General features: G+C 38.4%; 1 protein-coding gene across 1 annotated transcript; it reads right to left on the bottom strand.

Moving 5' to 3' along the window:
• Nucleotides 1–1,582: 1,582 nt before the first annotated feature.
• On the bottom strand, nucleotides 1,583–19,126 carry LOC135080686 (superkiller complex protein 2). The gene is made up of 22 exons (XM_063975388.1): nucleotides 18,926–19,126; nucleotides 18,681–18,854; nucleotides 18,133–18,391; nucleotides 17,643–17,819; nucleotides 17,048–17,337; nucleotides 16,587–16,699; nucleotides 15,962–16,193; nucleotides 15,023–15,206; nucleotides 13,556–13,693; nucleotides 13,356–13,473; nucleotides 11,989–12,115; nucleotides 11,800–11,904; nucleotides 11,251–11,407; nucleotides 10,184–10,328; nucleotides 9,213–9,535; nucleotides 8,423–8,551; nucleotides 8,144–8,276; nucleotides 7,720–7,894; nucleotides 4,751–4,967; nucleotides 4,104–4,330; nucleotides 3,577–3,729; nucleotides 1,583–3,128 (listed from the first exon to the last, which is right to left on the bottom strand). Exons 1-22 carry the CDS (start codon nucleotides 18,962–18,964, stop codon nucleotides 2,982–2,984), a joined length of 3,762 nt encoding a protein of 1,253 aa, XP_063831458.1. The 5' UTR covers nucleotides 18,965–19,126; the 3' UTR covers nucleotides 1,583–2,981.
• Between the last annotated feature and the right edge of the window lie 3,332 nt (nucleotides 19,127–22,458).

Raw genomic sequence — 22,458 nt, 5'->3', positions numbered from 1 at the left:
CACTGTTTATTTAATTTTATGTTGCGTTTTTTCTTATTATTTATTGTTTGTATCAAACAATCTTTCCATTTAATTTTCCAATGTCTTTTTACCTATTAACTATTTAAAATTATAATTCGTATAGGTGTACCAGAATCTCATGGCAAACAAAAATATTGGAAAAGTGTGTTTTTCATATGGCAATTGTCTATGGCTTTATTGTCACCTGTCAAAGAAAATTATGAAATCTGTCAGCCGCTGCAAAAATGTTGTAATCTCTTCTTGACTATTTGTTATTTTTGTGAAAAAGTCGAAAAAGCTCAAGCAATTCATATTGTTTTCAATGTGAATTGTAAAATAAGGCATAATTCAAAGTCAATCATTGATTTTAAAGCATGTCGTCGAGTTGACAGTAAGTTGAACTAAAATGTTTTGATACATTAGTTTATTACCCAACTGCGTCAGGAGGGTTATGTTTTTTATATTATTCTTACCTAATAGCTACTTTATCGGGGTTTTCAGGTGTACTCACAAATTGGTATAGAAGAATGGTCAAAATGTTTATGACCATGTAAAGAAAATTGAAAAAGATTTCATCAAGCAAGATTGAATAATGGAAAAGTTTCCAATTTTTTCTTTAAAAATGTTTTTTTAAAATGCTGATTATCTTAATCATCTATTGAAGAACAAGAAATGCAAATGGAGTTCTTAGAATCGTTTTCTAGTTCTGAATGAAGTGATAAGTTATAAGTATGATGCATATTAAAATTAGTTACTTAAAGTAATATAACTACGATTTATTTATTTTTCAAGACATTTTCTTATGTTAAAAACCCGATGTATAACAACATTCATCATACACATAGTTACCTACCTACCTAAAATGTATATTCGTACTTCATGTTCATTAATATTAAAGTCATAAAAGTAAAAAATTAAACAGTATCAAGATCGTTTATTCCAATTTCCCCAGTATTGCTCTCAATAAAGTTTATTTTCCCTATTTGCCATGAGATTCTGGTACACCTATATGATATGATATCGTTTTTGGTTTTTGTTCACTTGTTTAGCAAAGCCCCGATTCTGTGAGATTTGTCGTCGATCTGAGGATTGATCCTTGTGGATGTTGGTTTATTCACAGAGTACGTAATTTTTTTTATCTATGACTTAATGCTATGTTTAAAGTATTCTCCTCCAGTTAACTTTTAGGTCGTTCGTTTCGTTTCTTCCGAATAATGACGTCTACTGCTTAACAAAGACCTCCTCCAAGGATTCCCACAACGACCGGTCATACGCTGCCCGTATCCAGTTACTGCGACTTTTATCAGATCTTCGATCCACCTAGTAGAGAGAAGCCTACTTACACTACATTTTCTGTCTTTCTTGGTTTCCCTCGTGAAAAAAAAACCAAGAGTGAAGAGACCTTTGGGTCAAAAGTTAAATAAATTACAGTAGGCGGTGTATAAATAGTACCTGTCCATTACATTTAATTTGAGGGAGTCCTTAGTTTTTCCTTCCTTCTTTCTTCTTCTTTCATGAATTTCAGACTTGTACACAAGTACAAGACTTGTAGGTATGTGAGAATAAAATAAAAGTATGTATGTAAGATTGGAATACTTTAATAACGAACACGAAACATTACAAAACGGATGATCACTAAAAGGGAGCATTCGCGGGTAGTGTAATAATGCTAGAACATGTCGATCAAATTCTAATCTTGCATTTTTACAATACACGCGAATACTTAAGCGCAATTAAATTAGGTTAACAGAGATCTTTTTAATTTTTAAAATATCATGGTTTTTAATACCTTTAGTTTTTATGTAGACTGTGCTTAAATATAGTCCGGTCGCCGACCACATAGAATTTCGTCCAATGACCCCAAGCTACCCAACCCATCCTTATCGCTCACGTATGTTGCTGTCGCGCTCGCACAATCACTGCGGCCGCCTCTCGCACAGTCGCTCGGCGACCGGGATTTAGAGAATATTACAAAGCAATATTATAACAAAATACAGGTAAAAAAGGACTTAGTATAACAATATTCTATTACAAGGCTTATAATATTGTACCATACAATATTAAGGCATCTCATTGCTGGCAATGCAAATTATGTATTTATTGCTTTAAATTTTGCTAGAATGCTAGCGATATCATGCTCTACTTCATATCAGCATTAAACAAGCTAAACTCTTTTATAACAATATTATACATATGTCTCATATGTACTTAGTAAATTCATCAACAGTATTGCAGTTTAATAAGAAGCATGTAGGATTTAATTACATTTCAACTATAGCAATGTAAATTTGTACTATCATTCGGACCTAAGGCCAATTTATAACGGTGGCTAAACAGCGCAAAAGTTTAAATATAAAAATGTTGTTCAAAACACTAGTAAATATCCATCTTCACGACATACATGATTTTAAATATTATTTCTATTTGCTCTAATATTGTGTGTGCAATGTAGATTATAAAAAACTACAATATATTTCAGAGTAAACTTATGAATATTCTAGATATTGGATACATCATGAATAACATGGAAGCTGTTTTATTAAGGCAACTATTGTTTTTGTTTGAGGTTTTTCGTGATATCCCTGAGTTTAATAGCTAAAATTTATAGATCTCTTTTTAGCTAGCTAGGAGCTATAAAATTTAGCTAATAAACTCAGACAGAGCTAGTTTTAATTACCATTTAATTTACTGGCCATGCGTCTATATTTTATAAAGCCTTTAAATATAGGTACGTTTATTGTTATTGCTTGGCTTTGGCGTGTAAAGCCCGGTCTGTGAGCACGTAGAATTTTGTCCAATGACCCCAAGCTACCCATCCTTAATGTAATTGCGCATAATTATGTTGCTGTCGCGCTCGCACACTCACTGCGGACGCCCGTCGCACAGTCGCGACAGCAATATAATTGCACGCGAGCGATAAGGATGGGGTCATTGGACAAAATTCTACGTGCTCACAGACCAGACTATAGTTATATTTTATTCTAGACTGTGACAGACTCTTTCTGCGTTGTGTAGAGACTGGCCGCGAAGACAATATCTCTCTTGATGGCTGTGGACGCTTCCATCATCTTGGCTTGAAGCTTGGGGTCACCCACGGCTACTGCCGCGTCTTTTACGTCAATGAGTAGCTGAAAAAATGAATAAAATAATGTTTTATTTTGTTTCTCCCTTTTTTTCTTAAGGAATAAGGCCCGATAACGTCTTTAACTTGATTTCAAACTCAAAAATGCACCCAAAATTATTTTGACTCAATTATTCACAGGTTTGAAGTTTATATTTATTTCATAATACGAGACATAGGGATTGCGTAAATTGGAATCCAGGCGAAACACGCAGTAGATGGCGGCATCAGCATTAAGCAAAAAAGGTTCTAACGTCGTTGCCATACGGTTCATATTCAGATGGAGACTGAGAAATTAATGTGTCTTTTGCCCGTTTTCACCATCAATCACAAGTTTTTAAATGACCCCCTATGAAAACAAATTTCCTGGTTACCATAGGGGTCACTTAAAAATGGGGAGTGATTGTGAAAAAGGGTATTAATCAGTTGTATTTTAAAATAATACATTTCCTTACCTCATGGAGTTGCTGAATACACCTCACTATAATTCCCTCTTGCACATCTGTCAGATCCATAATTTCTGCGAAGGGCTTCTCCAGCGCCCATTCATAGACTACCCTCACTAGTCCGAAGTTCAGTCTCTCTGCCTGTCCTTCGAATTGACCGACCTAAAAGTATAAGGTGACATTATAAAAATGGCCGATACCATTTTACATCCTTGTCCCACGGTGGTACTTGATACAATGTAGTTCAAAGTTTCGAATGTATCTATCCTTCTCACACAAAGCGAGATGCCAGCATTAGGGTCAGTGATAGAAGACCCGAAAATACGTAAACGGATTTAGGGTAGCCCCAGATAACTTCAGCAAGTTAAGACTGCCGTGTGTCTTATATTTTAAAATTAAAGTTTTTGTGCCTTAAGACTACCTAATGGTTCAAAATGTGTGACTTGTTTTTTTTTGTTTTTGGACCTTAATACAATACGATAAGGTTCCAAATCTTTAATACCATTGTAGACACTGTATCATAAAGGCTTACTCACCAAATATTTCGACTCAATTTTGGTGAGCTCATCGTCAATAAGCTCTATAGCTTTCACGCCTTCGGCCAGTTTCTCAGTCAGCTGTGGTTCTATTTGAGTGCGCGCTTGGAACACAAAACAGCTGAGTAACGCCGCAATCTCCGCTGGACTTTTATCCGTGAACACGTTTCGGAATACTAGCTCGGATATTATCAGTTCGTTTGTGCCCATGCCGCAGGCTACTCGACCTGTAATTAATTAACATTATGAATAAAAGCATTCAATGAACGAATGAATGAATGATAAATTAACGAATGATTGATGTTCTCATTTGCTGCTTGCAAAGAGAGTAAACATCATCATCATCATTTCAGCCACAGGACGTCCACTGCTGAACATAGACCTCCCCCAATGACTTCCACATCGCACGGTTGGTAGCGGCCTGCATCCAGCGCGTTCCTGCTTCCTTTATCAGGTCGTCGGTCCTCCTTGTGGGTGGACGTCCGCTGCGTTTTCCGGTCCGTGGCCTCCACTCCAGAACCTTGCTGTCCCATCGGCCGTCAGAGCGTACTAAGTGCCCTGCCCATTGCCACTTCAGCTTGCTAATCCGTCGCGTAATAAGAAAGTAAACAAAAGTTAATTATTTTTTTTATTCCAAGTCAATTTACCTTTAAGTATGACGCTGTCATGTTCGTCAATGTAGTTCAGTTCTCTCAGCACCATTAACCTCCTCTGGTAGTCTGGATAAAGTGCCAAGTTTTCGAAAGACAGCAGCCGTTTGTACTTGTCTCGCTTCCTCTCGGTTTGCTTGCGTTCATACACGATCGCAAATTCGCTCTTGAAGTTCGCTATGTCAGTACATTTCTTTTGTACTACTAATTCGGCCTGGAATAAAAAAAAACTTGTAACTTAATAGCTTTATTAAAAACCGTAGATAACTAACCAGTCAGAGCCCACAAGTTCTAAATAATAGTATGTGTTAAGAAGCCGGTAGCTATCGTGGTATCAAAAGACGTCATATTGCCCTTGGCTAGAAAGTCAATGAATCCCCATGCCTTTCAAAATATACCCTATTTTTAAAAATCATTCCTAGCTTAGACTTCAAGCCTGATATTTAAAAAAAGTGGATCTGTAATAACAGAGATCCTATATCACGCCACATGTGAGATACTAGAGAGCTCTTGAACCTATGGAACCTTCTTTAAACCATACCATAAGCTTGTTCATCTTGTCCAGCGTCTGCAGTATCTCCCCGGTGGATATAGCCATAGACTGCGTGAGGCTGACGTGTTCTAAAGTGGTGGCGCCCGTGCGAACCGCATGCGAGATACGAGAGAGCTCCTTTATTACGGGACTTGTTGAACCTACAGGGGCGTCTTTGAACCATACCATAAGCTTGTTCATCTTGTCCAGCGTCTGCAGTATCTCCCCGGTGGATATAGCCATGGATTACGAAAGGCTAACGTGCTCTAAAGTGGTGGCGCCCGAGCGAAATACGAGAGAGCTCCTTTATTATAAGACTTGTTGAACCTATAGGGCTTCTTTGAACCATACCATAAGCTTGTTCATCTTGTCCAGGGTCTGCAGTATCTCCCCGGTGGAGATAGCCATAGACTGCGTGAGGCTGACGTGTTCTAAAGTGGTGGCGCCCGTGCGAACCGCGTGCGAGATACGGGAGAGCTCCTTTATTACGGGACTTGTTGAACCTACAGGGGCGTCTTTGAACCATACCATATGTTTGTTCATCTTGTCCATCGTCTGCAGTATCTCGCCAGTGGAGACACGAGAGAGCTCAGCACTGCAATGGGGTATATTGAACCTATGGGTCGTCTTTGAACCATACCATAAGCTTGTTCATCTTGTCCAGCGTCTGCAGTATCTCCCCGGTGGATATAGCCATGGATTGCGTGAGGCTGACGTGTTCTAAAGTGGTGGCACCCGTGCGAACCGCGTGCGAGATACGGGAGAGCTCCTTTATTACGGGACTTGTTGAACCTATTGGGGCAACTTGCTACTAAATTGAGTGTTTACACGCAATTAATCACTTGAAATTAAGTTACAATTTAGTTACCTACTTATCTGCTTAACACGTGTAAATAAGTTTTTACACTGCAATGGCGTATACTGAACCTATGGGGCTTCTTTGAAATATATCATAAGCTTTTACCTTGTCCATCGTCTGCAGTATCTCGCCTGTGGAGACACGAGAGAGCTCAGCACTGCAATGGGGTATATAGAACCTATGGGTCGTCTTTGATCCATACCATAAGCTTGTTCATCTTGTCCAGGGTCTGCAGTATCTCCCCGGTGGAGATAGCCATAGACTGCGTGAGGCTGACGTGTTCTAAAGTTGTGGCGCCCGTGCGAACCGCGTGCGAGATACGGGAGAGCTCCTTTATTACGGGACTTGTTGAACCTACAGGGGCTTCTTTGAACCATACCATATGTTTGTTCATCTTGTCCATCGTCTGCAGTATCTCCCCAGTGGATATAGCCATAGACTGCGTGAGGCTGACGTGTTCTAAAGTGGTGGCGCCCGTGCGAACCGCGTGCGAGATACGGGAGAGCTCCTTTATTACGGGACTTGTTGAACCTACAGGGGCTTCTTTGAACCATACCATATGTTTGTTCATCTTGTCCATCGTCTGCAGTATCTCGCCAGAGGAGACACGAGAGAGCTCAGCACTGCAATGGGGTATATTGAACCTATGGGTCGTTTTTGAACCATACCATAAGCTTGTTCATCTTATCCAGCGTCTGCAGTATCTCCCCGGTGGAGATAGCCATAGACTGCGTGAGGCTGACGTGTTCTAAAGTGGTGGTGCCCGTGCGAACCGCGTGCGAGATACGAGAGAGCTCCTTTATTACGGGACTTGTTGAACCTATGGGGCAACTTGCTACTAAATTGAGTGTTTACACGCAATTAATTACTTGAAATTAAGTTACAATTTAGTCACCTACTTATCTGCTTAACACGTTTAAATCAGTTTTTACACTGCAATGGCGTATACTGAACCTATGGGGCTTCTTTGAACTACCTATATCATAAGCTTTTATCTTGTCCATCGTCTGCAGTATCTCGCCAGTGGAGACACGAGATAGCTCAGAACTGCACTGGCGTATGTTGAACCTACGGGGAGACTTTGAACCATACCATAAGCTTGTTCATCTTGTCCAGGGTCTGCAGTATCTCCCCGGTGGAGATAGCCATGGATTGCGTGAGGCTGACGTGTTCTAAAGTGGTGGCACCAGTGCGGACCGCGTGCGAGATACGAGAGAGCTCTTGTACTACACTGGCGCATGTTGAACCTATAGGGGCGTCGATACACGAGAGCTTCAGATTCTACACTGCAAAGGCGTTTACTTAACCTATGGGGCGTCTTTGATCCATACCATAAGCTTGTTCATCTTGTCCAGGGTCTGCATTATCTCCCCGGTGGATATAGCCATGGACTGCGGATCGTGTGCGAGATACGGGAGAGCTCCTTTATTACAGGACTTGTTGAACCTATGGAGCTTCTTTGAACCATACCAGATTTTATCTTGTCCATCGTCTGCAGTATCTCGCCAGTGGAGACGAGAGAGTTCAGCACTGCAATGGGGTATATTGAACCTATGGGGAGTCTTTGAACCATACCATAAGCTTGTTCATCTTGTCCAGGGTCTGCAGTATCTCCCCGGTGGATATAGCCATGGACTGCGTGAGGCTGACGTGTTCTAAAGTGGTGGCGCCCGTGCGAACCGCGTGCGAGATACGAGAGAGCTCTTGTACTGCGCTGGCACATGTTGAACCTATAGGGGCGTCTTTAAACCTGTAAAAGAAAATCGAGGGAGTATTGAGGACGAAGCACACTTATCAACCCGGAAACGGATCGTAGGAGTGTCAACACGAGGCGGTCGAGTACGCACTTACACTTACACCGTAACCTAAACGCCTCGCTTATACGGTACGATGCGGTGTTGATCCCTTTCCGGGTTGATAAATGTGCTTATGAACTTTATAGACCACGCCGATAGGAACTGTAGGTACTTTTTCCTAACAAAAGTCTGGTAAAACTAACCTAGGCATTTGTCGCTTTTCCCAATCCTGAATGATAATGTTGACGTCTATTTTCAAGTTCATTTTCGTGATAGCGACTATGTTTTTAGGAGCTATGCACAATATTGTGTGGTCCATAGTGCTCTCTTCAGTCCCTATAAAACAAAGAAAAACCAATGAATTTCGTATATTTATTATTTACTCTCGCTGTAACAGAGGCTTACTTGAATTACTATTGTGCGTGAAAGGATAAAACATTTAATTAAGTTGGCACTGAAATATAGCAATTTTATATCGTTACCTATTCCATCATACATTGTGGAGAAACTCAGCATTCGGAACCAGTTGTCGTCGACTTCAAAGTTGTACCTTGCAGGATCTTTTTCGGCCGTGTTCAAAACCAATACTTTGTATGGAGTTTGGCGAGGCCCTGGAATATTATAAACGGTATTAAGTAACTATAGTCTGGTCCGTGAGCACGTAGAATTTTGTCCAATGACCCCTAGCTACCCATCCTTATCGCTCGCGCGTAATTATGTTGCTATCGCACTCGCACACTCACTGCGGGTGCCAGTCGCACAGTCGCGACAGCAATATAATTACGCGCGAGCGATAAGGCTGGGTAGCTAGGGGTCATTGGACAAAATTCTACGTGCTCACGGACCGGGCTTTAGTGACCGAGTTTCTTGCGCTGCTTCTCAGCACTGGGCCACTGGCCTATTTATTATTATATTATTGTCCCGAAGCAGTGGTTAATCCTACAACTGCTACCTATTGGGACGTGAAAAAGTGCTTTTTAAAAGCCTAGTTGCAAAAATATAATGAGTTTTAATGAGTTGAGTTTTATTAACTATCAAGTCCCAGAAAAAAATCAATTTTATTTATGACCTGTCAAAATGCAAAAGAAAAAACATTATAACGTCATATCACCAACTCAGACGAGTTCATTTCAAAGTGACAAAATACAATTTTGTATTTAATTCAAAACTGATTGGGTTTTCACAGCTGAAATAAAGTGCTTTTCAAGTGTATGTCTTATGAGATGAATCTCTTTTTTGAGAGTAAAGAAAATATTAAGATCAATTACTCACCATTGCCATTCAAATACACTCCCAGCTGGTTGATATACGGCCCCGCGGATATCACCAGGACCTTTCCCGCGACCATTTCTTTGGCGACTTTCGATTGGTTCAACAAAAGCGGCATTATGTCGTTCAATACATCGATATACCCTGCAGCTGTATCGTAGAATGATGCTAGTGGTGCTAGATGGGAGGGTAATGGAGTGCTACACTTCTCAGAATATTCTTTTTCGGCGAGTTGCAACTGTTTTCTGTGGTTGTCCGCTTGGCATATCTGGTTGAACTCGCGGAAGGATCGCTGCATCATGCCTTCTACTGAAACTGTCGCTGCTCTGCAATAAATGACAGTTTTATTTAAAACTAGCTTTTGCCCGCGGTTCACCCGCGTGAAATTTAGTTTGTCACATAACGTCATAAATTATAGCCTATATGTGTAGGTTTGTTGTCAACACGAAAAGAAGAAGATAGCCTAATGTTATTCTGGGTTATAATCAATAATACTGTAGTTTCATCAAAATCTGTTCAGTAGTTTTTGCTTGAAAGAGTAACAAACATCCAGACATCCACACAAACTTTCGCATTAATAATATTAGGATTTGAAAGGTGGCATTTTACGCTGTCCGTAGTCCCGTAAGCCGGTTGCAGATCAAGAGCTAAGTAAGTTTAGCTTACGTCGGATAACTGACGAAGTTTTTCACAGTGTTTGCATAGTTCGCAGTCTGCACACAACTATGGAAAACGCATTAGCTATGCGAGCTAACTCTTAGGTTGGCTACTGATCTGCAACTGGCATTATAGCGGTTAGAATATTTAGAATATCAGTCACAAATCGTTTCATACTTTCAGTTTGTTGATTTGACACTTTTAATTACAAACTACTTCCCAATTTTTTCTGTCTCAAATATACTTGCTGATAAGCGATATTAAGCTGAAAACAATTATAGAGGTCTAATAATGAATTTTATAGAATCACTTTTTACCTCAGTAAACTCAATATCATGGCGTAGGTGAGTCGGAATTGGGAAGACAGCTTTTGAGGTATGCCCATCATCATGCCTTTCAGTGTCACCAGATCGGGAACTCCGTCTTTGCACAGTATTATCACAGTACCGGTGTCATCCAACCCTGAAACATAATTAGGAATATATTGAAAATCAAACAAATCCTATAACTCAGGTTTTTTCGAAGCTAGATTACGTTACGTAATCAACAAACAAAAGAAGGTTGCATTACAGTAATTTATTGTTTAGGCATTTTAAAGACATGTAGGCAACATTGTTGATAAACACTGTTTATAAACTGTTCATAAATCGTCTTTTTTGGCAGACCTAGGCTACGGTCTTCTATTAAATGCTATACGCGGCGTATGACGTCAGCGTCAAACGTTCCTTTTCGACGTCCATATGCCGCCGTCAACGTCTCAAAGATATCACAACAGTACATTTCTATAATAATAATCATTGTGACGAAGAATACCATACAAGAATGCATGGTAAATTCAGTGAACTGCTCCTGAATCGAATGTACCTACTACTACTATTTCTATTTATTTATATTAACCGGCAGACAGTGGTGACTGAGTTTGTTGCGGCGCTTCTTCTCAGCACTTGCCAAATGTTGGTCTCGAAGCGCTGGTAGGGTAAAAAGATTATGAGACATGTAGAGGCTCCTTAAGAGCATATTTTATGACGATTTGTAAGAACTATTTATTAGTCTAAACAAATAAAGAAATTTTGACTTTGACTTTGAAGCCTACGGCGTGACGCTGTACACCAGGGGTGGCCAACTTGATTAAAATAAGATCTACTGATTACTAACGAAACCCTAGGCGATCTAACACTTTCATACTTCTTGAAATCTTAAATGGAACAGCATAGTTTAGTACACAATCATGTATAGTATTTTTTGCCTTGCCAGTTGCCACGATCGACTGGACTAATATTCGCAATCGACCGGTTGGCCACCCCTGCTGTACACAGTCTACGGCGTTTATTGGAGACCTTAAGGCTTTGCCAAGGTGTTTTTTATTGAGGCAGTAAACACTAACCTCTTCTCCCGGCTCTGCCCGCCATTTGTATGTATTCGGCTGGGGCTAGGGTCCTCCTCTGCTGGCCATCGAACTTAGTCACCTCGTCGAACACCACCGTTCGAGCTGGCATGTTCACTCCCATGGCAAAGGTCTCCGTTGCGAAGAGAATTTTCACCTGTGGCATCAGTTTTGTAGGGCGTTCACGTTTTGTATCCATATGCAATGAGTCACGTTCAGGGTGGATTTGACCAAACAAGAGTAAATATTAATCACAGAATGAATCGTCAGTTTTGACATATTTCCCATACTGAAAATGTGCCAGTTATACCAGGAGTTATTCTCGGATAAAAGTTTGGTCAAAACGGGCCTCAATAAAATAGCAAGCAAATAATGACGAAATGTAGTGGGCATAAGGTACTGACTTTTGCCTGATTTATGCTGTCACTGTAGTATCTAAGAAACATGTTCTATTTGCTTAAAGCTACTTGACTTTTATGATTGCGTCCATCGTATTTTACTTTCGCGCAGCTAAAGGTAAATGGTAGAAAAATGTAAACATTGACTTACATAACCAGTCTGAAACAGCATTTCTACAATTTCTTTGAGCAACGGCAGAATGCCGCTGTGATGAACCCCTATACCATTTTCAAGCACTCTCTGCAGTCTTATCACCTGGAAAGAGAAGTAATAAATTGAACATAATGCCTGAATATTTAAGATACAAATTCGCATATTTTGTAAATTTAGAAGTTGTACTTGTGGTAATCTTCTGTCAGGCTCCTTTAGTCTTTGAAGGCACCTCTGGAAGAATGATTTGATATGACTTTTTTCTTTGCCAGTCGTTAAATCCACGGACATCAAGTTTTCAGCGTTTTGGTCGCATCTGAAATTAAACAAGTTAAATATACACTAGCTTTTGCCCACGGCTTCGCCCGCGTGGAATTTAGTTTTTCACAGATCATTATGTTAATCTGATGTATAAACAATAATACTGTAAAGTTTCATCAAAATACCTTCAGTACTTTTTGCGTGAAAGAGTAACAAACATCCCACCAAAAACATTCTGTAAAAAACTAGCCAAGTCTCGATGGAGCTGCTTGTTTATCTCTAAAAAGTAATGAAATCTAGACAAAGTCGTGCCAAGTCTATGGTTCCTTACTGCGATATCTTTATTATTATAGTTAATGTTGTGTGACTTGGCCGTTGAAGGGTACAAAACCAGGTGCTCCATGACACCATTGCACCAATCTGTCGCCAGAACCGCCACCCATTGACGAAAATTGAAATTGAAAATTGCCACTTGGAAAACGTTGATTCAATAACCATAATACTTATGTATGGTTATCTTAATAAAGATTATTCAACGGCCAAGTCACACAAAATTAACTATAATAATAAAGATATCGCAATAAGGAACCATAGACTTGGCACGACTTTGTCTAGATTTCATTACTTTTTAGAGATAAACAAGCAGCTCCATCGAGACTTGGCTAGTTTTTTACAGAATGTTTTTGGTGGGATTTCACTTCTTTTTGTAGAAAGTGGCATAATTATTTAACGTCGTCTACCTAACCATCTAGCGGTGAGCGGTACAGGCGAACACCACGGTGCCGGTGTGGCGCTAGTAGTATTGATTATGAATGTGGTGTTACTCCAGATCTTCGATTTTCCTAGTTTTTATAGTTTTTTCTTTATGTGGCCATTAAACCTTAACTCTGTACCAAATTTCAGCTCTCTGAGTTTATGGGAAGTACTAGTTCTATTTTGATGATCATCAGTGAGTGAGTGAGTGTCATAAATGCGAAACTTTGCTTTCGCTTAACTTCGGAACTAAATGACCTACAGACTTGAAATTTTGGATTTTAAGTATGTGATTATAGCTTACTAAATGACGAAAATTTCTGCGTTCTGGTCTTATCCAGAGGTTCTCAAATAGGGGCCTGAAAATGCGGCGAAATGGTTCCGGTAAAGGATGGTACGGCAGTGTTTGCTTCGCGCTCGACTTGGCGGGGGCACTGCCGTGCCCCCAGATATATCCGTACAAACATTCACATTTATATTATTAGTAGGATTCTTTAGAATAATGTGTGTGATCTAGCAAAAAATATAGATGAAATTAGCACCTGTTCCGTGATAGTGTGAACGCAACAACTGGAAGTTTGTCCTTCTGTCTCAGGTGGTCAATGAAGGCTACCCACATAGTCTGGTCAGCTTTAGGGTTTTGGAATTGCTTTCCACCGGCTACAATACATAAACAACATTTACTTATTATAGTTAATTTTTTTTTGTCCATTGCAATCAAAAATGTATCTTATTTGCTTACCTTTAGGTCCAAAACCCTTCTTGTATTCGTTTTCTCTAGCCTTTTTGGCCGCTACTGCATCGTTGTATCCTCTTAACTGGAAGTTGCCTTCTTGATCGATCACTAAGAACCTTTCGTTTTTAGATTTTCCACCCGATCCTGCAGAAGAATATTATAAGGAGCAAAATTCATTACAGCAACGATTTAGGATCTAGTTAGTATTCGTGCAAAGTGCTATCTGGACTCCTATTGAGGAATAGCTGAGTAAGGAAGATGGCAAGTCCCTTTCATAATCATCATCATTAATATCGCGAAACCAGTCGCCGGCTACCAACATACATTTTGTTGGTAGCCGGCGACTGGTTGCGCTGCCATGGTGTCCCGGTGAAATATAGCCTTAAGTCTTCTGCTAAATACTGATGCTTACACTTTAGGCAATGTCTAAGCATTAGTTCTGGAGCGATACAGAGACCTTAGGCTGAGTTGAACCATCTTACTTTAATTTTGACTAACGTCCAAAATCTGTCAGACTCCATATAAAAAACACCGGTTATCGTTAAAGTTACAGTCAAGGTTAGGTGGTGCAACTCAGTCTTAGTGAAGTAACGGACGCGGTCTCCCGTCTCTGTATTGTCTAGATCTAGATTCTAGATCAAAAATTCTCACAGGTTATTCTAGATTCTAGAATAACCTGTGAGAATTTTAACAAACAACAATACTAGGGGAGGCCTATGTCCACCAGTAGATTTCCTATGGCTGAAATGATGATGATAATTAAGAACAATAGAGCATTAGAACTAGACCATTGGTTCCCAAACTTATTTGAAACGCACCCCCTTTCGACCATACAAAAAATCCTCCTCCAGTCAAGATTATTTATTCGTCGTATCGAGCAGTCTGGAATGCATTCTCTCAGCGGTCGCAGGTTTTTTATACTTAAGTACACAGATGGCCCGCGCCCACCTATTAAAGGTCTTTGCGGACCAATGAACTAGACTATCTGTTAGTAGATATGTTACGGTTAATGTGATAAATTGAAAATTATGAATAATCGCCGGTTATTATGAATAATTACCGACAGTCGAGGTAAAAGTGATAAATTAATCACATTTATCAGTGATTATTTAATAATGCAACTTTAATACTAACAAATATCATAAAAGAGAACACCGGCTCGTGTACAGCGCCGGTGTATAGCCACACATTTTGAACGTTTTGATATCATATATTAATATAATTTGGCATAATGACTTTGGACTGTTTCTTGCGTAACATTACTTTGCCATGTAATAATGCCTATAACATATTGTTTTGAATTAAAGTGAAAAATAGGTTAGGGTGCGGCGGCCGCCTAAGCCGCCTATTTAGTTTAGTTTAAATGATCTCATATTAATCACTTTTACCAAATCATGAGGTAATTATTAATAATAACCGGCGATTATTAATAATTTTCAATTTATCACATTAACCGTAACAGATATATCAAACCTGTATACAAGTAGTGGCAGAGCGGCACAGGCCTCTTAGGCGTAGACACAACGTAGACCTTTCGCTTCTTAGTGCGACCGACCCAATCCGCGAACTGAAGAGTGTTGGGTACTGTCGCACTTAACATCACAATGCTGACGTGCGCGGGAAGTAATATTAGCACCTCTTCCCATACGTAGCCTCTCTAGGAGATAAACAAAAAGTATTTTATGTAACTGAAGAATTGCTATGTTAAGTTCGCTGGCGTTGTGAATATTCCATTAGTCAGTTTGTTGTGTGGAATGTGAGAAGAAAAAAATAAGAAGTCGTATACAGGGTGTTAGGTAAATGGGTATATGAGCCGACACTAGCCCATGTTAACATGGTCATATAAATGGTATGGTGAAGTCAGAAAATTGATATCTTCATTTTAATTATTTTAATTTTCATACAAATCGTATTTTATAAAATTTATTTAGTATGAAAATTAAAAAAAAATAAAATGATGATATCAAATTTCTGACTTCACCATACCATTTATATGACCATGTTAACATGGGCTAGTGTCGGCTCATATACCCATTTACCTAACACCCTGTATTGGTTATCACACAACATACAACTCGATCGAGTTAACCCCGCACCTGGCAGCCGTGACGTCATATCGACGCTCTCTGGTACGGACGCGGACGGGGCGAACGCGGGGAGGTTTGCGGGTAAGTGCGAGGGAGTCGAATTCCAACGAGGTGCGCAGTTAGCACGATCGGGTTGTAATCAGATCCACCAGTTGGCGCTACTGGCGATTAAGGACCTGTCTCCGAATTAAATGCTGTAAGATCTTGCATGTAATATCTAATGTAACAAATAAATGACCTGTAACTCATATTACTCTCAAGTAATTTCAGGTATTACAAAATATTCACAACATTTTCAACTAGAAATAAACCCTGAAAGTATTACCTCAGCATTGTTGATGTAGTGGACCTCGTCAAAAATAACAAACTCCAAATCCCTAGTGACGTCAGAGCCACAATACAGCATGGATCGCAGAATCTCTGTGGTCATCACAAGGCAAGGAGCGGTCGCGTTGATTTGGAGGTCACCTGTCAACAGACCGACCTCGCCGAATTGTTTGTTGAAGTCGTTGTACTTCTGATTTGATAGCGCCTTGATTGGGGACGTGTATATCGCTCTGTGGGTTTAAGTTTTGGATAAAAATGAGAAAGACTCACTGACAAAACAATTTGATGTAAAGACACAATTAATGTCATGCAATAAATAGGTTTATGAACTCTGATAATTGATTTATTGATCCAGTGAACATAGACAGACTATTACTTATTGCTTTAATTAAGCTTTACCACTTATTCTGTCAAAGTACTTTGCAATTCACGAAGGCGAGTGAGCTTTACATGTGTGGTGGATCGCTACTGTTCGTTTTTCAAGTGTTGATAGACATTACACTATCATTATGTGCATGTACACGTACATACACAAGTAAGCTCCCTCGACTTCGTGAGTTGCAAGAACTTTACTTCTCTGTACGTGTTTGTTTTAAAGCAATAAATGTGTTCTGCTCTCTTACCTCGTACAATTTCTTCTGGACATGGCAATGGCATATTCAGCCACGACAGTTTTTCCAGCAGACGTGTGTGCTGCTACAAAAACGTGGTGTCCTTCTTCCAACTTCAATATAGCCTAAAAAATAATATTAATAAACATGACGGTTTTTATAGAAAATAGGTTGTCCATTTTAAGTAAATGAGTTTACATCTTAGGTATTATAATTGATGAGTTGAAATTTCCTGTCAAACTACATCGATAAAACTCATTAAGGCCCCTCGATTGCCTTTGCATCGATACAGTCGCGATGCTGTAATACGTTAGAATCGCGTTGACGCGATGACGTCACTTCTGAAGCGCGTTGCAAATGCGACTAACACCCGTTAGTAGCGATGCTGTCGTTCGTTTACGAAACGCACGAGAACATCACTACAAAAGTCGTGGGCGAGGGGCCTAAACCAGAAAAGATTTAAGAAGAAGTACCTGTTTCTGGAAGTTATCCAACTCAAACGGATAAGTGTGGGCCATGTCTTTAATTTTCTCTTTAAACTCAGGCACGGGCTGTGACACATCTATCATCTCTGCCCACTCTGTAGAAGTCACTCCGGTCCTTACGTTGGAACTGGTGATATTTAAAATTGGTATTTCTGGCAGCTCTTCAGGTGGATGGATGATGGTGCTTTCGAGGAAGTTATCGTCTTCCCCTTCTATTTGCATTTCCACCTTTTTAGGTTTTGTTGCTTTTGGTTGCGGTTCTTCATCTTTCCATAGACCTCAATTTAAAGATAAATAAAACATTTTACAAATAATACTAACTAGCGGCCGCCCGCGACTTCGTACGCGTGGATCCCGTTTTACCCCCTTAGGGGTGGAGTTTCGTAAAATCCGTTCTTAGTGAGCACCTACGTTTTAAAACGAACCCCCATGCAAAATTTGAGAATCCTAGCACTTGTAGTTTCTGAAATTTCGTGATGAGTGAGTCAGTCAATCAGTGATGTTTCGCTTTTATAGATATAGATCAAAGTAAAGACTTGACTTATTCATATTTCTGAAGAAACTGCATATATTTTATACATACCAACTAAATGAGCATTATTATCCACAACTTCTTCCAAATTAATTTTAATTTGAATGTCCACTTTTTCTTCATCATCCACTTTCTCTGTCTCTTCCTTGTTTTCATGGTTCAAGACAGTCATGCCATCTTCGTGGAATAACACACCTTCTTTGCAACCAGGTGGGATCGTAAGAATATCTGGAAAATATAAGGTAGTAAAACTAAATGTGTCCATTAATTTTTAGGTCACTAATAAGAACTACCTATTTAGGCGGTTATCACATTGAAGTGTCGCGCGTGTTTTCTATACAAACTGAGGTACTTGCATACAATGATTAAATCTGTCGTCCCGTGTAGCGCGGCGCAGTGTGATTACCGCCTTAGGTACATTTCATATTTCAATTTTTATATGAATAGGTATTAGCTTAAAAAAATCTATCAGTCTTTTATCGTGCAGTATGATACAAGTATAAAAAAAATTGTCACACAGGAAAGTATGTATAAAGCATACCTTCTCCCAAAAACTTTCCTGGCTCATCATTCTCCAAATCAATATCAATCTTCTCAAATTGTGCGACTTCGTTGAGCATTCTGTCAAGTTCTTCCTCAAATCCCGCAGGTAAGAAGGGACTTTGAGTCGTGGTCCCCCTGGTGGCCAGACTGGGAGGCAGGGGGGCCCGTGACATGGACATGCTATCTTCATCATCCTCTACTGGTATACTCACTTCTTCAATACCAACTATTTCACCTGTTATTGGGTCTCGGACCACCTGAATTATTCAAATGGATTGTTAGCTTTGATAGATTGAACACACTTTATTGTACACCACTCAAGACAAGAAAATAATTGTACAAAAGATACTAAATAATTGACATTATATTAAATAATATGTCTGATTCAATTTGTTATGTATCAATCTTGAATTCTTGATATCACCTGCGTCATTGAGTTAATGGAGAATTTATTTGTTTTCTAAGTGCTTTCTATCTTGGACTATTTTTAATCAGTTTTAGCATAAATAAAATTGCATACACAGGCAAAAATGCCGACATGTTTACCTCGAGGGTCGTGTCAGGTCCAATTTCGTCATCATCTATCGTAAACAGAGAATTAACATCGGACTTGCGATGCCAATGGGTCTGCGACCTCTCCCACTTATGAATCGAAAGCCTCTCAGGTTTCAAAAGGTATCCTTTTACTCTTTCATTTAAATCATCGAAGATTGGAGGAACCTGCAACATATTGCTTAGTAAATTAAAAAATCTATTGAATAAAATACAACAAATAACTATCATACTAATACCTTAAAATCTGCGAATTCATCGTCTGTATCTAAAGACATTTCAATATGAATTTTAGAAAATAAATCTGTTTTTGTAACTTGTTTATTTCTGTAAAGATTTTTAGGTTATTCCGGAAACCCCCGTTAACCACAGATATGGATAGATGCAGCATGTGTCAAAAATTGTATGAAGCCGAGCGTGCCACTTTTTAAACGTCATTAGTGTCATTTTAGGGAATTTTAGTGATTGCCGCAGCGTAAAAGTAATCGTATCATCGTACTGCATTCGCAAAGTCATCGAAAGATATCGTGTGACTCGATTCGAAAAATAATTTTATAGCGGTAGACGTTATACCATATTATTAATTTTCTTATTAATTTGCAAATAATATTTTTGTTGTGCCTGATGTTTATGAAAGTAATGATCGTTATTCCATTATGTTAAATAGTACTACTAGTAATTCATACGTTATTTCCATACTTTTAAATATCCTAGTACCTGACCTAGTTTCATAAAATAAAGACTATTAACTCAAGCTTTTTATTTTTAATAAATGTAAAAATGCGTAGTTTTGCCAATACGTTTTGTTTCATAAAGCTAAGTCAGGTACCTAGTTTTGAAGATATTTCTAAACGACAAAATTCAGTGTGGTAAAAAACGTTCGAAGTAAAATGAAACACAAAAGATTTTTCTTCATAATTATATTATAAGTGCAATGAATAGTATTGTGCTTTAGACGGGCCCTATAAAATAATCAAAACAAATCAAAAGGTTTGAATAAAATTGTTCTTCCGCCGTCATTTCAAAAAAAGGTAATGGCAAAATTATAGAACTTCCTTAGGCAGATGCCTCTACTCTGTCTATTTGAAAAAGTCTGGCACTAGGGGTTTCCCGGCGGCCCGATACAAAACCAAAAACATCTTTATTTTCCTCTTTAAATAAATTAATTCTTACAAATCGTCAAATCTCATTATTTTTATCACCATACCAGCGTTTCAATACAAAAACTTGTCTGGTGTATGAATACACGGATCAGTGTGTGTCATAATGTTATGAGTAAGTACGGTTCCTTGGGATCGGTATGAGTGCACCACATACAGGGACCATGGTTTTATGTATTAAAAACAATGCTACTTTATACTTCTTCTACTGCTACTTTATTCTAATTAATTATTTGTTACTTGTGCTGTTAATTACAATTCTCAATCCGTAAATAATTTCTTCTTTCTACCGTGTTCGTACTACTGTCCTCGTAAAATCATCGTAACCGATTGTTGTAATCGGATTACATGAACATCACTCGACCATGTATGTCCATTTGGACATATCGAAATGGCACGCTTTGACGAGCAACTTGCTGTATCTACTCTAATCCATATCTGTGCCGTTAACAATATGTCAAATAGAGAAGGGAACGGACATCTCACTTAGACGATAGAACTGCGATTATTAAATCAATTCTATGTTACGATACGTTAATAGTCTCACTATGTTCGAGATAGCACTACTCATGCCATTATTTTAGGATATGATTTATGACTATCATTGTTAAATCGTATTACTATCGTTAATATTTTTGTTTTAGTTTAATATTGACACAAACAATATTTTTGGTTTTATTATTGAGTAAGTAAATTTATTATTTCTTTAGTTATTTTTTGTGGATTGGTACAGTCGCCAGCATGCTTAAATGAACGTTTCGTTGTAAAATTAAAATACTACCATGTCATTGTTCTCTTCATTATTCCATCATTATAACGCCATTCCATTATATCGATATTTTATCTGGATTTTATATCTTTATTATTTATCGTGGATTACTTAAAAAATGTAAATTAATAAAAATCGTTAAGGTTCATTACGATTAGTTCGATTCCATAAATCGAATTAAACTATGAACGTGCACATCCCTAAAAGGCATCAGCTGTCTTGTCAAGATGACAGCTGTTTGACAGCATCGAGAATCAGCTGTGCATTCTGCATGAGCCACTATTGCGCGTTGCTGAGATTTTGCTTATGCATTTTTATAAGGAGGTGAATAATCAGGATCTACTAACTGGAAACTGGATCCAAATAAAATATGCACTTATATACAGAAAATAATAATAAAGAAAGTCTCGTTTACTTGTTATATATATACGCAAATAAATAAGAAAATAAATCTAATTACAAAAAATGGATAATGAGGCTGTCGTGTCGTGCGTGCCGCTACTAGACGACGCACAGTGTTGCCGGTTCATAGTAGGTAACGGACAAAATTATTTTCGATCTGAACTTACTACCTTTTGTCAGATTTGTATAGAATATAACTATATCTAATAGAAAAATACATTTTTTAGTTTGGAAATTGGTACGTATTTTAGTACAAACTTGGAACAAAAATGAATGCAAAATATCATCTAACTTCAGCTTAATGATTAGGGTTTGTGGCTTTCCATAGCTCGATAGGCTTATATCATCCAAATGTATTTCTTGGTGCATCTTTGTAATGACGTTAAGTATGTTACTATGTGTAATTGACCGCTTGTTTACAGGAACTTGATCCAATTCTCAAACAGCGCCTCGGAAAAATTCTTAGTTTCGAAAATCGCTAAAAACAGCGCGGGTAGTATGTCGTAGCAAAATTTGTTTTTACTACATGAAAATATAATATCTGAGGATAATTTCTATCAATATTTCGTTACGGAAAGTAATGGAAAGTATGTACTTTCAGCCTAGTGAGTATAATTTTTAAGGTCGTTTTCAATCACTGATTTTGTTAATTTTTATTAAATAAATAGGCTTAAGTTCTATAAACACAAATACATTTTCTAAAAGGCAGTACCTTGAACTCTAGAACCCATATTTTTAATCGTGTAAATATTGTCAATTGACAAAACAGTGCCTAAATGAATAAAGCAATATTTTTGTTCCAAGGAAACCTTGTTATCGGACGCCCTACTTTGACCAGTCATATTTTCATTTCTGTTAGCAATCTATCCTCAATATTTTGCATTATGCACATATTCAGTTTGAATCATAGTTAATCAATTTTCGTTTACGGTCAGTTTCCAAAATTTGGTTTTTGTCCGGCCGTGGCAACACTGTGCGACGGTTTGTGCCACGGTAGTGGCAGTGCAGCCGCAGCGCATTGTTTTGGGGAAACCAATGACTTCCAAACTTGTATGGTTTTTGGCCAGGGTCTTATGGGACATGGGAGATACAGAACAGATGGTTTAGCTACCAGTAGGGTGAGTGAGGGTAAAAGTTTGTTACTATAATCTTTTCAACGGTAAAGTCAGAATAACACTAGGTATAATAGGTCTATTTCTTAATTCACTACTTACCTATTTAACGAAATCTCGGGAAAAAGTTTACAAGCAATAATATTATTACATCCTCAGGAAATTACATACGTTGTAAAATATTAAAAACTGTAAGATAAAATGATTTATAAATGAGGTCCCTTTCTATTTTATGTTTCCGTTTATTTCAACTAGTTACAATAACATGCTTATTTATTATACTCATGACTCTCATGAGCTTGAAGTTTCACTCCAAATCAGAAGTGAGG

This window comes from Ostrinia nubilalis, chromosome 18 (genome assembly GCF_963855985.1).
Source record: "Ostrinia nubilalis chromosome 18, ilOstNubi1.1, whole genome shotgun sequence".
NCBI lineage: Eukaryota > Metazoa > Arthropoda > Insecta > Lepidoptera > Crambidae > Ostrinia > Ostrinia nubilalis.
Note: the sequence above shows the minus strand (reverse complement) of the source record. Positions and strands in the feature narration are given on the sequence as shown.

What these genes read in the sequence shown, in the direction of transcription:
- LOC135080686 (XM_063975388.1), bottom strand. Translation starts at nt 18,964, where the DNA reads ATGTCTTTAGATACAGACGATGAATTCGCAGATTTTAAG. An exon ending in ACTACATCAACAATGCTGAG is followed by an intron (nt 15,207 to 15,961) that starts GTAATACTTTCA and finishes TTTATCTCCTAG; the next exon opens with AGAGGCTACGTATGGGAAGA. An exon ending in GTATTCAGCAACTCCATGAG is followed by an intron (nt 3,129 to 3,576) that starts GTAAGGAAATGT and finishes TCATTTTTTCAG; the next exon opens with CTACTCATTGACGTAAAAGA.